The 16,359-nt window shown below is 42.5% G+C and overlaps 1 protein-coding gene across 2 annotated transcripts in view; it reads right to left on the reverse strand.

Annotated features, from left to right (window-relative positions):
• Positions 1-285: 285 nt before the first annotated feature.
• EXD3 (exonuclease 3'-5' domain containing 3) overlaps positions 286-16,359 on the reverse strand; it is a 159,529-nt gene continuing 143,455 nt past the window's right edge. For both annotated transcript variants that reach the window (XM_063432996.1, XM_063432995.1), the window contains exons 20-21: positions 9,164-9,260; positions 286-893 (exon numbers count right to left, since the gene is read on the reverse strand). In XM_063432996.1, the coding sequence (XP_063289066.1) occupies positions 586-893; positions 9,164-9,260 (405 nt within the window). In that variant the 3' untranslated portion in view covers positions 286-585. The remainder of the gene's footprint in view (positions 894-9,163; positions 9,261-16,359) is intronic.

Here is a 16,359-nt window from a genome sequence, read left to right on the forward strand (position 1 = left end):
AAAACCTCGAAAAAGGGATTGCGCTCTTTCAAACATTGTCATTCTGTGCTGGCTAATAACACTTCTATGATGTGAAATGCTGCACATACACGCTCCAGGCACCATAACCAATTTAAATCACTGAAGAAGCCATGATGCTTTGTGTAAGCTTTGAACTGCATTTCCTATGAAACTCAGCCAACCTAAACGGGTGCCAAGTTCAGGTATAAATAGTTTTAACAATGAGACTGAGGAACACGAATCTTCACATCACTTGTTAATTGAAGGAATACAAACAGACATCACTTAATTTCGTCCCAATTTTTATAAAAATGCTTAAAAATAAAGTGATTAAAAGGCCAAAATACAGTAGTAAATTGAAAAAGAAAACAAAATATAACATGCATGAAATGCAGTCTTTTTCCATGCTTGATGAGATGTGAGCAGTCAGGCTGCATGTGTTAGACTGTTCAGACACCTGTAAGGACAGCATAATCATGCTATCAAAATCACATTTCTTCAATAAAAAAAAAAAAAAAAAAAGATTTTTTTTGGCAAGTCTTGAGGGAGAAATTAAAAAAACTTTTTGTAAAATAAAATGAAAATTCAAACTTCCTGGTGGAACGGTACACTGGAGGTGGCATTCCAATGGTGGAAGTCTCCCGAGTTATGAAGGACCCCCCGGAACTGCAATGCAACTTGATCAAAATGCGACCCATCCCAGTAGACCTTGCCACACTGACTGCAGCAGTAGAACAGCTGGATCCTCTCCAAGAGCCCGACGGGGACGCGTTTGAGTTGGAGAAACGCCCCGCTAGGTAGTTTGAGGGAGTTTGCCGAAAGGCCAAGATCAGTCATCCACTGGGTACTGTCATTTTCTGTTGATCCTCTATGTAGTCCTGGGTCTAATGGACCTTTAGAGATAGTGAAGAGGAAAGGAAAAAAAAAATAAAGTTAAATAAGCCCCTTAATGGAAACAGGTCAATACGTAAAAAGTATGTGCACATATAAACGTCCAATACATAATTAAAAAAAAAAAATACATAATGTTGTTTAAAGGTTTGTTGGTCTCTTGTAAAAACAAAGCCAACATGTTTATCTTTAAGCCCGTCTCAGTTATAGTACCTGGAGTCCCCTGGCGCTGTCCCTCCATTCAGTGTTAAACCATTTTCGAGCAGTTTAACACGGAATAAAGCAGTGATTACACACTTCCTTCTAGCCGATTCATACCAGCAATGAGCTCTGTTATAGGGTGAACGCGATCAGCTGACACTCTCAACCAATAAAGCTGTCCATTGCTGCTCAGGTAAATTCTTCCTCATTAGCCCAAGCAGCACAGAGGGGAGGGGACTCCTTTATCATTAAAATCCATTAAACGTTGAATGGAAGGATTGCGCCAGGGAACTCTATGACCACTAACAATGAGATGAAGCAGTAATGGTGCCTACAATGTCCTTTTAAAGTCTTCCATTTACAGTCTCTCCAATTCCGTAAGATCCGTAAGAAAAGTGAAATTTGGTTCTGATACCGAGCCCCTTTAGGAAAACTCTGTGCAATATTCTTGCAGGTTGATCAGCTTACAAGATGCTCAGACCATGATCTATAGGAGTAAAGGAAGTATGGCAACGTAACTCTAAATCAACTTCTAGATTAAAAAAAATAAAAAAATATTACCAAACAAAGTATAAATAGTCTCTATACAACAATGGATAAAAATTCTAATTCAATAAAGTTTTAAGGTCGCGGCCATTACCTCCTAAACAATCAGTTGTCCCGGCCACACAAGTAATTAACGGAGCAGAGTAACTTTATGGCAAGCGCAGCCACTAAAAGCCTAAACCACAAATATTGCCCTTTACATTTAATTACAATCGCCTTGCGGCAGGAACATGGGCCGGCTTCTAGTGCCCAGCGTTTCAGCTACAGAGAGAATGTAAGGGCACAAGTGTTTAGATACCATCACAATGAGGCCAATTATACCGGCATAAATATCCTTGGTGTCTGGCAGTCTTGATATGGAGAAAAATAAGGAAAGAAAAGATGTAAAAAAGAAAGCTTAGCGAGTCATAAAAACAAGAGAGTGGGGGAAGGTGAAGGTAAGCAGGAAATTGTAGAATGTCGGGAGTCATGTTCACTGAGGGTGAGATGAGTACGGTAGGCAAAGGATTGCGGGAGATTAAACAAAAACTGTAAAGGTAACTGTAACTGAAACAGACACTGAGCACAGCTTCATCTCAGTGACTGGAGTCCCCTGGCGCCTTCCTTCCATTCAGCGTTTACCGGCTTTTCATGATAATCCCCTCTGTGCTGCCTGGACTAATGAGAAAGCATTGTGAATGTCAGCTGACCACTTTCAGCCTATCACAGTGCCCATTGCTGTATGAACATGTATGGCTACAAGGAAGTGTGTAATCTCTGCCCTAGCCACACCTCTAGTGGGGATTGGGCTATGGGAAGCCAGGGACCTGTTCACCCAGACCACTTCAGCTCAATTAAGTGGTCTGGGTGCCAGGTCCCCCAGGTTTTAACCCTTCAGATGTAAACATAGCAGTTTCAGAGAAACGGCTATGCTTGCATTTCAGGGTTAATCCAGCCTCTAGTGGCTGCCTTCCTGACAGCCGCTAGAGGCGCTTGTGCGACGCTGGATGCGAAAATCGCATTCAGCGTGCAGAACGTCCATAGGAAAGCATTGAGAAATGCTTTCCTATGGACTGTTTGAATGCGCGCGCGGATCTTGCCGCGCATGCGCATTCCGCTCCACTCGGGAGCTGACGTCGACAGGGGGAAGAGAGGTCACCAGCGCCGAGAGAGCCCGGCGCTGGATTAAAGTAAGTAGCTGAAGGGGTTTTAACCCCTTTAGTGCCAAGGGATGGGGCCCTGTGGGTGCTCTCATTAGGCACATTAAATTGGTCAGTATCTCTGCCCATTGACCATAAATCATAATGATGTCACAGTGTGTTTTTGGTAATTGCTCGGTCAGTGTTGTCTTGAGAAATACAGCTGAAACCCACAATTCTTGGATTGCCTTCAGTGATTTCAAGTTTATCGCGGTGGGGTTGGTAGGATTTGATGGGGTATCCATCTTGAACAAGTCTGCATCATTATTCTGTGTATTTTAAATTGATTTATTCCTTTGGTGCAAGGCCTATCCTGATAGGGCAGGAGAAGGAGTAAGAAGGGAGGCGAGCTCAAGATGGGAAGAACAATATGGCTGCAGCATTTTCCACCAAAGACACGATTACATAAGGTGGAAACCACTAGAACCTCGCCAAAATAGTATCCACTGACTAGACTAACCATTTATTTGTAAGACGTATGATTCCAGATTGATTTCAAGGAGTTTTGGAAGTAGATTAGGGGTTCCCATTGTTTTGTTAGTAACAAACTGCTGATCCACAAACCAATATCCCAAATTACTTTGTTTTAATTACATGCCAGATGGGAATTGCAACTACGAAGCGTTCAGTGTTTTCCATGGTATTTGGTAACCATTGGAAATGAATTGCACCTACAGGACTGCAGAATAGAAGATCCCTGCTCGCGTTGACCACATACGCAGCGGAATCACTCTAAAGTGGCTCCTCTCGCACTCTCCACTGTCCCATTGCAACAAAAACGTTGGGAACACGCCAGCAGAGTAAAATGCCAAGTATTGTTCTATGGTTACATTGTGTTTTGACCTTTTGCACACTTAAAGGAATGTTTGGTATTTGAGTCTCGTTCCAAAGGCATGGATGGTCACTTAGGCAGTCAGACTGCCACATGGACACGTCAAGATGGGATTGGAGCCTCCCTGGTTTCAAATCCAGTCAAGTACAAAATGAGGTGGCAAAAATCCACACCCATAACTTTAACCCAGAGCCTCATTAGGAGGTGTAAATGTCATCTCCCAAAATAGGGCCAACATACATGTCCGTTATTGAATGGATTAAAATTCTTAATTGTCAAAACAGTCTTCATGGAATCTGGCAAAAAAATAAATTGCATTATTCATGGTTATATAGGAGTATGCAGAAGGCACAGAAAGTAGAGGATACAATATCAGCTAGAATTATTAACGATGGGTCACTGGGAAGGAAGTTGGTAGAATGTAAGCCTCGATCATGTGACTTAACAGGTTACAGAACATAAGTGTATAATTACACACAGGCTGAAATATTGTGTGATTGTTTTGTTTTTTTTTGTTATTCAGCAAGGATTTGACTTAAGGATGAATCTATTTTCGCAATTCTGGAAGTTCGTTGTCAGAAAAGGCCAGTCTTTGGGTTCCATGTTCGTGGCCCGTTAGAGACCCAGTATAATCTGTAGACCAAACAACCCGATCATAATTTTTTTTTTTTTTAAGAAAAGCTTCATAATATTGGGTTTTAAATTAGCAACAGAATGCCCTTACAATCCATTACTTGAAAAATAACATTTTAGGTTGCAAGCACTCCCTGTAGGGAACTTGGACATTACTGCAGAAAACATTGAAGGGTTACACAAAAAATGAGTTAATTCGAGCAAGTCAAGTTTTCCCCCCTTCGATTTACAGACAACTATAAGTAATCTAATAGAAAACATCGTCCCTTTACAAATACAAGCTGGAATAGTGGAGAGAAGGCAAACGGAAAGTTCTGCAGGATGTTTTTTGGACCTCCCAATATCGTGGACCCTTTTATCACTGGACTTCAAAGAGTCCGAGAATAGAAAGGGACTTCAAAGTGGAAAAGTTCAATGGGGGCTTAAGAAGGGTCTCAAACCCCAGCCCCTCCACTAAAATTCCTCTCATTTAGAGATGCTTCTCGTGGCTTCACAAAGACCAATGTTCATGGACAAACCTAAGCCAAGAATTGGATGTAACTTTAGAATTTTTCTTTATTGGAAGTACAATCTTAGCTTTTCACTGCATTTCTTTAATTATAATTTTACATTTGGACACCACAGTAAACATTTTTGTTTCTGTAAATGAAATCTGACTGTTCCAGATTCTGTCAGTTTGGCCAAAAATCAATCACTGCCTATAGAATCTTGTTTTTGTTATTAACCCCTGGAAATATTGCATCATGCTGGCCTTTTACCTATGAAGTTGTGTCTTTAAGGGGTTAAATGAATTGCATAACTAACGGCACATTCTACCCAGGTGAAAACTTAAGCAAACTCGCTGTGTGGCATTTGTGACATAACACATGGAATATGCACACAGGAATGTTTTTTTTTCTCCTAAAACATCCGGGTCCCATGGTGGTCAAACTGCATCCACTTTGCCGGGAGATGAATGGCTGCTGCAGGGCTGATTACAAATCCCTGATTGAATAGAGGATGGCCGATCAATGAATCTGCATAAGAAGGGATATCCCATGGTCTTGATGGAAGGGAACATGCTGTGAATGGTCACATTAAACCTATGGCCAAATGATCCTTTTCAAATGGTCAATGGAACAGATCGCTTCTTTAGCTCTACAAGTGCTAATTAGAGCTGGTTATCTGCCTGTCCTATTGTGAATTAAAAAAGTCAGGGCTTATTCTATGACCAGAGGGGCTTTAACTCTGCAGCTGATAAGCAATTCTCCTGTAAAGCCCACGGGAAATCTGTTATTCAGAGACCGCTGATGAAATTATCTCTGCTCTTAAAAGCCTCACCAGGATCTTTTGTTCCCACCCTAAAACAGTCTACACAGAGTAAATTTCCCTTATTTTTAAAACCAAGATAATGGAAAATGAGCCCACTGCAGCCAGCCGATTGGCTGCCACGAGCATGGGTACGTTTCGTTGTGGTATAATGATTGGCTGCCATAATTTCATGGAATATTTCAGCCTTGGCAGATTCTAAAGTCTATTGATTTAAAGTGTGAATTGTCAGGAATTAAGCGGAATCTAAAATTTTAGCTCCTAGTCACTAAACAGAATATGAATATATCTGTATCTATAGCTCTGTATATCTCTGTATATCTATATATAAATAATGTTAGTAGGATTGGCACTCACCCCTTTACCAATATTTAGCAGATTTATTACCTTGGTGCAACCTTGGCGTGCAGATGTATATTAAAGAAAATTGCAGGTGCACTCACAGGTCTTGTATCAAGGGGATTCTTTTATTTTCGTAACATACAAATTAAATCTGCCCCAATCAATGTTTTGACCCCTATAGGATCTTTTTCAAGACCTGTGAGTGCACCCGCAATTTTCTTCAAAATATATATATATATATTTAAAAGAAATAAACTATATATCTATCACTATTTGTTTGCTCTACACTTATATAGACATATTTTTAATTTAAACATGTGAGCTTTGCGTACTTAAGAAGGACAATACTGGGAATGCTTATCCATTTCACAGCATTACTGTACATTTACAGCGCTTTGGTATTTTTATAAATGTGAAAGTCACCTATCCTTTAGAGAACATAATTTGAATTTGCCACGTTGTGCCCTGAAACAGTCAGAGAGGGAAAGACACAGCACATGCTGCACGTCTGAGATTCCAGCCATATGTCTTGTATCTGGACCAGCATGGCTCCAAAGTAACTGAACTCTGTGCGTGATGGTTAAGAAGTAAAATCGTTTTACCTACAATTAATCTAGAAAATTTAATTTTCAGAGTAATCTGATTAATATTCATTTTTAACTTATTTTACGTCACATGGGACGGACCAAAAATTCCATACAAAGTGGAGTCACCTAATGTAATTATTTTTTCTAGTTTCCCAAATTTCAAGTTACTTGGGGAGGGTGCGGTGGGTGCATCAAACCAAAATGAAATTTGAGGGCATGAAAGGAATTCCTGTACTTTCATTCCTGAGTAAATCCTGTCTCAGTCTAGGTATAAAGCCCCCAGCTTGTAACAAGGTGTGTGATCTGATCACAGACGCAGCTTGTGTGAGAAGCTAGGGGTAGGAATGTGACACCTTTAAGGAAGGCCTGTACTCCCCCCAGGGACAGGAAGAGCAATGACAGGATGCCTGGGAAAAGATAAGGAAATGGTAATGGTGTATGGAATTATTCAGCAGTGTGCGCAGGTTTTATCCAGGATAAAAACTTTGAAATGGGTGAGAATTCTCGCCTTGTGTGTGTTTTTCTCTTTTCCCTTCTGGTTTATACAACACTAGATCTGGTATTGCCATCCAAGAACATGTACGTTCCTTCTGGAAAAACTCACCAACACACTACGGCCACAAAGCGATCTGCAACACTCTCTGCTACAGATCTTCCATTCAACCAGTGTAATAGCAGTCTGTACAGAAAGATACAGTCTGGGAAGGGGGGGAGGGAGAGGGAATAAGTCGTTTGTAAGATGTAGTGTTGCCCTAAGCCCCCAAAAATTAATTTTTCATGAAGAAATCAACTTAAACCAAACCGCTTCTAAAAACCTGCCCCCCTGTAGGGATATAGAAAAGTATTCTAATAACGCTCTGTTAACGTGATTTAATAATGAGAACATTGAAATGCAGCAGATTTTTGTCAGATTAAATCAAGCAAATATGAATTTGGTTGCAAGGAAACTGGCGGTTTTCACCTCTTGGTCCGTTCATAAACAATAGATTCTAGTAAATCAGATACCCAGTTGTAGTCAATTAAAGTGTTACTCAAACCAAATGTTGGAGTTTCCATATAAGTAACCCTTATTACAAAATAGCTTGGGTTTTTTCCCAGCAGAGAGGCCGAGTTCTCCCTAAGTCCGATCCTCCTTTTCACCGGAGGGGGTGGAAGATTTGGGAGGGCAGCCTGGGGGGAGGAAGGGGCATGCTGACACCAGCATTCTGTTTTGCACAGATATGACATTAGTCAGCTTGGATCTTTGTCATGGGGTTACACCTTCAGCAGCTAATGGGTTAATCTCTGCATGTGCAGCATGTCAGAGCGAAAGGCACCATGAGCACTTCAAATTAATGAAATGGTTGCGGTGCTTGGAGTAACTCTTTAACCCCTTAAGGACCAAACTTCTGGAATAAAAGGGAATCATGACATGTCACACATGTCATGTGTCCTTAACCCCTTAAGGACACATGACGTGTCTGACATGTCATGATTCCCTTTTATTCCAGAAGTTTGGTCCTTAAGGGGTTAAGGGGTTAAACAATGAATTGCAAAAATCTGACTAAAATATCCAAGGTTTGACTATAGCAGAGTTGGTGAGATTTTTCCAAAACGTCCTCAATTAAATTTGGAACTCACTCCTTTTTGGTGTTTGGTGAATAAACAGTGAAGCAGGATAAGTGAGATAGTGCGTGTAAATCCGAGCGAGCAAGTGAGCCAAGGAGAGCGGCATCATAGGAGACACACCTTCACTGCGAGGCAAACTGCCTGCTTTCTCACACTTCTCTACAGACAGAACAAACAGAGGGGAGAAGGAGGGGGAGCTCTCAGCCAGCCAGGGATACACAGGAAGACTCACAAAGCACCCTTTAAGGTGCCAAAAAGAGACAGTATCCCCATCTGAACAACTGAAGTTACCCCAACAAGAAAGCACACAGCCATGCAATGGGGCCCGGGAAACTAAGCTGTGAATGTACACTCTGACATGTGGGACATAACCTTGGAATGACCTTCAATACTCCATTCACTAATGGGCCCTAATTACAGGGTAGAAAACACTCAGACTCTTTCCATGCTGGCCTGTTGTGACGCTCCATGTTTTACAGCAGACACCGCAAAACAAGCACCGCTTCATGAGAAATGTGCTTCACAAATACTTGCAGTTTACTTGCAAATTATAGTGAAATTAAAAACCACGTTGCAAAGTTTAAGGGGGGAACCAGGTGCAACTCTAGTGGAGTTGGAGAACTTTGCTAAATTGGCTATTTTGCAATTTTGGTTTTCAATTCACTACAAGGCGGTGTTTAGTGAATAATCCCCATGGTATGTCCTCACAGCTATTTAATGGCTCCCTTAGTAACGGAAAGCGCAGAATGCGTTAATGTCCAGTTAAAGTGATACATAACATATCATTGGCTAATTAAGGCCTTCTTGGGTACAGAATGGTTGATGGAATGTCAGCAGAGAGGGGAGGCACGCCATTTAACCCCCGTCTCTCCTCATCCCAAACGTACTGGGCACCTTTGAGGTTTACACAATTTTAAATACAGAGTTCTGTTAACCCTGCATTAAAATAGGAAGCTGAGGATCAATGTTTGGCATGAATATTTAAAATAACGGTTTGATTCCAGTCACAATGAGGATAATGTAAGTTTTTATCTCACCGATGGCCTTCTGCACGTCCTTTAGCAAACCGTGGATTGTCATCAAATGCCGCATCTGGTCGTTGGTGAGATGCAGGTACTTGTTACAGTTGCACACCTGAAAAAAAACGAAAAAAAGAGAATGGAATGGGGTTAGCATTGGATATCGGCAACTCGAACTGCATCAGATCCCCCTCCCAGAGCCTCAGCTTAGCCCTTCCATATCCTGCAAACCTAAAGCAAACATAAGGAGACAACATTCAATTACAACAACATGTACCCACCAACCAGAAACTCTGATAAGCGAGGCCTCAGACAAGAACAAGCTGGCAGCCAGAGGAGCTCTAAATACAGCCATGCTATTCTCAGGTTCACGAAGGGCACAGTTTGTCCGGGATCTTAATGTATCACACACCTTACAGGCAATCCTTTTATTAACCTTAGCAGAATGAAAGGCCGAGTTGCCTTTGTCAAGAATAAAGCAATAACCACTGACCAGTTACAATCTTTTATGTTGTACAAACAATGTATAAACACACACTCACATAAATGCTATTAAATAGACCACATCAGAGTGGGCAGTATACACACTGTGACTGAGCACACAGCGGGCAGTATACACACAGTGGGCAGTATATACAGTGTTACAGATCACACAGTGGGCAGTATACATGCAGTGACAGAGCCCACAGCTGGCAGTATAAACACAGTGGGCAGTACATACACAGTGTTACAGATCACACAGCGGGCAGTATACACGCAGTGACAGAGCCCACAGCTGGCAGTATACACACAGTGGGCAGTCCATACACAGTGTTACAGATCACACAGCGGGCAGTATACACAAAGTGACAGAGCCCACAGCGGGCAGTATATACACAGTGACCGAGCACACAGCGGGCAGTACATACACAGTGTTACAGATCACACAGCGGGCAGTATACACACAGTGACAGAGCCCACAGCGGGCAGTATATACACAGTGACCGAGCACACAGCGGGCAGTACATACACAGTGTTACAGATCACACAGCGGGCAGTATACACGCAGTGACAGAGCCCACAGCGGGCAGTATATACACAGTGACCGAGCACACAGCGGGCAGTACATACACAGTGTTACAGATCACACAGCGGGCAGTATATACACAGTGACCGAGCACACAGCGGGCAGTACATACACAGTGTTACAGATCACACAGCGGGCAGTATACACAAAGTGACAGAGCCCACAGCTGGCAGTATTCACACAGTGACCGAGCACACAGCGGGCAGTACATACACAGTGTTACAGATCACACAGCGGGCAGTATACACACAGTGACAGAGCCCACAGCGGGCAGTATATACACACTGAGTTGAGAGTGCAGCACATAGAAGGAATGTGCACTGGCTTGGTATAGATATTAAAGGCGTCAGTAGGAAATGTGAGTGAGCCCCGAGCGATGTATTCTGTACAATGAGCAACAAAAGAACTGAAGCAGACCGACCGGTTCTTCTATGCAAGGTGCAGGGAGGGTCAGGCCTGAGTGGTGGGGTGGAGAGAATTGTGGGCTATAGAGTGGGGACAGATGAGAGGGGAGTAGTGTGGGGAGGACTTTAGGACAGAGTTACAATGTTGGCAAAGAATCATTAACTCTTTACTTTGAAAGAAATGTAATGATATATATGCAACATGACAACATTTACCTTCCAGCCCTCCGGCGACTGAAAACTAAAACCAATCAGATCTGTGACTGAAAGCCAGGACCATCAGCGGGTTACTTAATACGCAATTTTCAGCTCAAGTAAAACCAGGTACAAACCTCCCCCCCACCCTCCATAGGCACAGACTACATTACGCTGAACTTTGCAATAATTAATGTGAATTATTAATGGGAGACTGCTGTGGTTTCAAGGTGTGTTCTCGCAGTTGGCTGGGAGAGATGTGACCGTCACACTGAGCGGCGTTTTCCAGACCGAGCGGATTAGCAGGAGAGTGGGGTTTTCAAGGATAATTTAATGTCAGACGTTTTCCTCTTCCGATTTGTAAAAGTAACTGCTGGGGATAAACGTATGCACTTTGGTATCCCAAATGCTTCATGGGAAATATAGTTCAGAGACATCTAAGCTGCCTCCTCTAATAACTGTGCTAGGCTAAACCAAACTGCACAACTGCTGCTATTAAAGAAGAAAAAAAAACTTTAACATATTCAAGAAATATTTATTAATATAATTTATTAAAGATGCCAATATGTGTAAAACATTGAGCGCCAGTAAGACCCACGAGGGCTGGATTTTATAAGGTTCTGCAAGTGTTCTGTCGGAAATGGGTTAGTGTACAATACCCTCCCCCCCCCTCCCAGGTCTATTTCTTACAGAGCTTTGCCCAATCCCAGGATAGCATCCCTCGTTTCTCACACATACAGCAGGGAGATCCCTGGCCACACCAGGTCAGCCGTGTGGGGGGAAGAGGAGGGAGCGACTGAGAATTCCTACTCCTTTGTCACTCTTTAAAATCTTAAACCCTTAGTGAACAGACAAGTGGTAGTGGAGGGGGAGCTCTATAGAGGCTGGGGACAGACCTTATTAACCCATTGCAATGCATGGCTATTATCCCCAGAGCTCAGGTGGCGAAGGCACCAATTCTGTTTGACTTATTAACCCATTGCATTGTGATTATAAAGTTTTAAAAGGTCCTGCAGTTCTGTAAAATGGGCAGAGAGAATGCAAGTAATTGGGTTGGGCCCTGGCTGTTATTTACTGCAAGTGTAAGGCTCACTTCCAGACTAATTCTATCCTACTTATTAATCCACTGCATGGCTCATCCCTCCAGCGCTTAGAGGGTTAAGAGACCGATTTTGCCCTATTGATCCCCTCAATGAAAACAAGGAATCCAAATTGATTGAGCCCTCAGGGTAATTCACCAGGAATCCAACAACAAATAGATGTGGGCTGAAAACCCCATGTTTCAGGGCTGCAGAGTAATGCTCAGGAATGTGCTGCAAAATATGTAAGTTTTAATGCTGTTCAAGTGAAAAACAACATTGCGCTGTTATTACAAGCCTGTGTTTGCATAAGACGAGTTATAAGAAGAACATTACCTTTAACACGCTATCATGGTTCTCCAACCTCTGTATTTTTACAAGTTTTTTTTCTTAGTCTGACAATGTTCTAACATAACACGAACGTCTGACTCTTGTTTGCTACACAGGGTTTTAACTTGGAACATTCACCCCTTTTTCTCATATATACGTGGGGTTCTAACGCAGAACACTTACCTCTTTCACGGTCATTGGCTACAAGGAGTTCTAACCTTGAACACTGACCCGCTTTACTCTCATCTACATGGAACTAGGTCAGCCAATGAGGGGCCAGCAGGTCAATAGGTTCCATGTGTTTCGAACACGGACTCACTTGGTGGTTTGCATTGGCTACTCATCATTGTTAATATGAAGCCCATGAAATCCATGAAAGTCAAGAAGGCAGGTGTTCTATTATTATTGCCATTTATATAGCACCAACAGATTCCGTAGCGCTTTACAATATTATGAGAGGGGATTTAACTATAAATAGGACAATTACAAATAAACTTACGGGAACAATAGGTTGAAGAGGACCCTGCTCAATCGAGCTTACATTCTATAGGAGGTGGGGTGTAAAACACATTAGGACAGGAATTTGCAATCAAATAAGGTGGGCTGCCCTTTAGGAGAGGGCAAGAGACAGGTATGTGAGGTATTGGTTAGTCTTGGAGGCCATAAGCTTTCCTAAAGAGATGGGTTTTAAGGCACTTCTTAAAAGATGCAAGACTAGGGGAGAGTCTGATGGCGGTAGGCAGGCTATTCCAAGGGAGCCGCCTGCGAGAAGTCCTGCAAGCGCGAGTTGGCCGTACGGGTGCGGACAACGGACAGGAGGTGGTCACGGGCAGAGCGGAGAGACCGAGAAGGGACATACCTATGGATCTGTGAGGAGATATAAGAGGGGCTACAGTTGTTCAGTGCTTTATAGGTGTGAGTTAGTACCTTGAATTGACTCCTATAGCATACAGGAAGCCAATGTAAGGACTGGCAGAGGGGTGAGGTGTGAGAGAAACGACTAGAGAGGAAAATCAATCTAGCAGCAGCGTTCATTACGGACTGTAGGGGTGCAGTACGGCTTTTGGGAAGACCAATCAGGAGAGGGTTACAATAATCCATGCGGGAAATTACTAGAGCATGGACAAGCTCCTTGGTAGTATCTGGTGCAAGAAAGGGGCGGATGCGGGCTATGTTTTTAAGATGGAATCTACAGGATTTGGTAACATGCTGGATGTGAGGCTCAAAGGTGAGACCAGAGTTAGAGACTAAGTTAGAACACCATATAGCCAATAAGAGTGAAGCGGGTCAGTGTTCTAAGTTAGAACACCATATAGCCAATAAGAGTTAAGCGGGTCAGTGTTCTAAGTTAGAACACCATATAGCCAATAAGAGTGAAGCGGGTCAGTGTTCTAAGTTAGAACACCATATAGCCAATAAGAGTGAAGCGGGTCAGTGTTCTAAGTTAGAACACCATGTAGCCAATAAGAGTGAAGCGGGTCAGTGTTCTAAGTTAGAACACCATGTAGCCAATAAGAGTGAAGCGGGTCAGTGTTCTAAGTTAGAACACCATGTAGCCAATAAGAGAGAAGCGGGTCAGTGTTCTAAGTTAGAACACCATATAGCCAATAAGAGTGAAGCGGGTCAGTGTTCTAAGTTAGAACACCATATAGCCAATAAAAGTGAAGCGGGTCAGTGTTCTAAGTCAGAACACCATATAGCCAATACGAGTGAAGCTGGTCAGTGTTCTAAGTTAGAACACCATATAGCCAATAAGAGTGAAGCTGGTCAGTGTTCTAAGTTAGAACACCATATAGCCAATAAGAGTGAAGCGGGTCAGTGTTCTAAGTTAGAACACCATATAGCCAATAAGAGTGAAGCGGGTCAGTGTTCTAAGTCAGAACACCATATAGCCAATAAGAGTGAAGCGGGTCAGTGTTCTAAGTTAAAACACCATATAGCCAATAAGAGTAAAGCCGGTCAGTGTTCTAAGTCAGAACACCATATAGCCAATAAAAGTGAAGCGGGTCAGTGTTCGAAGTTAGAACACCATATAGCCAATAAGAGTGAAGCGGGTCAGTGTTCGAAGTTAGAACACCATATAGCCAATAAGAGTGAAGCGGGTCAGTGTTCTAAGTTAAAACACCATATAGCCAATAAGCGTAAAGCCGGTCAGTGTTCTAAGTTAGAACACCATATAGCCAATAAGAGTGAAGCGGGTCAGCGTTCTAAGTCAGAACACCATATAGCCAATTAGAGTGAAGCGGGTCAGCGTTCTAAGTCAGAACACCATATAGCCAATAAGAGTGAAGCGGGTCAGCGTTCTAAGTCAGAACACCATATAGCCAATAAGAGTAAAAAGCGGGTGAAAACCCACTAACAGTTTAAATGATGTGCTTTCAAGGATTTTTTTGAAGGAGTGGAGACTGGGTGAAAGTCTAACGGAGAAGGGAAGCAAGTTCCACAGAAAAGGTGCAGCCCTGGAGGAGAAGTCTTGGAGGCCAGTTTGTGTTTTTTTAACCTGCAGCAGAATGTTACCACTTTAAAAATAAAGTAAATCGGGTTCAACGGTCTCAGCAGATTGTTTTTCACCTACTCTTAATATAAAAATACCACCACAAAAACATCCATTAAAACATTGCCATGAAGTGATTACTCTGTGTGTAACACTCTGCATGCTCCATCCTCTGGCACCGAAAGGCTAGTCATGGGAGATCCAGATGGAAACCACCTGCCAGCAACACGTTTAGGGATAGAGGTTCCATAATCTACAGAAAGCATTCCTACTGCACTCACTGCTCCAGCTGGGAAAGAGTTAATGGGAGGGGGCATGAAATGAGCTACTGTATTATAGGGAGGAATCAGACAAAGGGAACTTGGAAAGCCAGCAAGGTTCCCAAGGAATAGGTGTTAAGTGCTGCTGTCCCTGGGGTGTGAGGAATCATGCTATCCCCCTCCTCCTGTAGGAAGTAACAGGGATCTGGCTTTTCTCACATAAAGCTCCAGGGTCGGTGGCCCACTCACAGAGCTCCAGGAGTAACAAGTGCCAATATGAGAGAGGCATTGGGGGCCCAGAACAAACAGCGCATGAGACCCACTGGATGCAGGATAACCCGGTAACGCTCTCCGCAGCCCGCCAGAATGGGAACAAACAGCATTCAGTGTCAGAGTGATACAAGTTACCACACTTAATTATACAAATTACTAGTGAGGTGTCCTCAATCTACTGTGGTCCCCAGCACAGGGGATTTTAGGTTTACCCCATTCGTTACATTTCCTCAAACAGAGAGAGAGACTCGGTATTTCTAAAGCTAAACCCATTCTGTAAAGAGATTAGGAGACGCTGCTGAAACGTGAATAAAACGAACAGTCAAAGTCAGAATGTTTGTCAGCCGGCTACAAAAGGACAAACTATATACTGTACGCAACAATGAAAAACCAACACAAACTATTTGTAGGATTCATTCAAATCCTGGTTAGGAAATTATTAAAATGGGTTCCTGCGAGACGTGGCAGCTAGACAAATTCCCACTGAAATAAAGGAGGAGAAAACCCCCAAAACACACATTTCCACACAATAACAACAACACACTCTCTCTCTCTCAACCCATATATACGGTATATAGATTTAGAATAGTGTATGCTAACTTTACATCTTTATAATAGGCAATTTTATATAAAGCACTAACACAGTCAGTAGCGCAGTACAATTTAACAAACTGTGCATTATCTTTATTTTTGCCATCAGTGTTTTATTCACTGAGTTATTAACTCTGATAACAGGAAGTATATATCGGTGTCAATCTGCATAACTAGGGGTCTGGGCCCTTGATTATACATTCTCTACAATCGAGCAGTCAAAATAAATAAATAAAAATATTGTAAAACCCCAAGCAGTGACTTGCCACCCCATATCTTATAACTGAAAAATAAAAGGTTTGATTCTGCACCCCATTAAGACAGACTGCACCCCATTAAGACAGACTGTACCTCTTCACTGTCAGTTGATGACTGATTTTTTCATTTCCTAAACTTAACCTATGAAACAAAACAACCGACTTAGACTAAACATTTGTTGTGGATAATCAGACCCTAGATCAGGCATAGGCAACCTTCCATACTGCAGATATTTTGGACTACACCTCCCATGATGCTTTGCTA

The sequence above is a fragment of the Pelobates fuscus genome, chromosome 9, assembly GCF_036172605.1.
Source record: "Pelobates fuscus isolate aPelFus1 chromosome 9, aPelFus1.pri, whole genome shotgun sequence".
Taxonomy (NCBI): domain Eukaryota; kingdom Metazoa; phylum Chordata; class Amphibia; order Anura; family Pelobatidae; genus Pelobates; species Pelobates fuscus.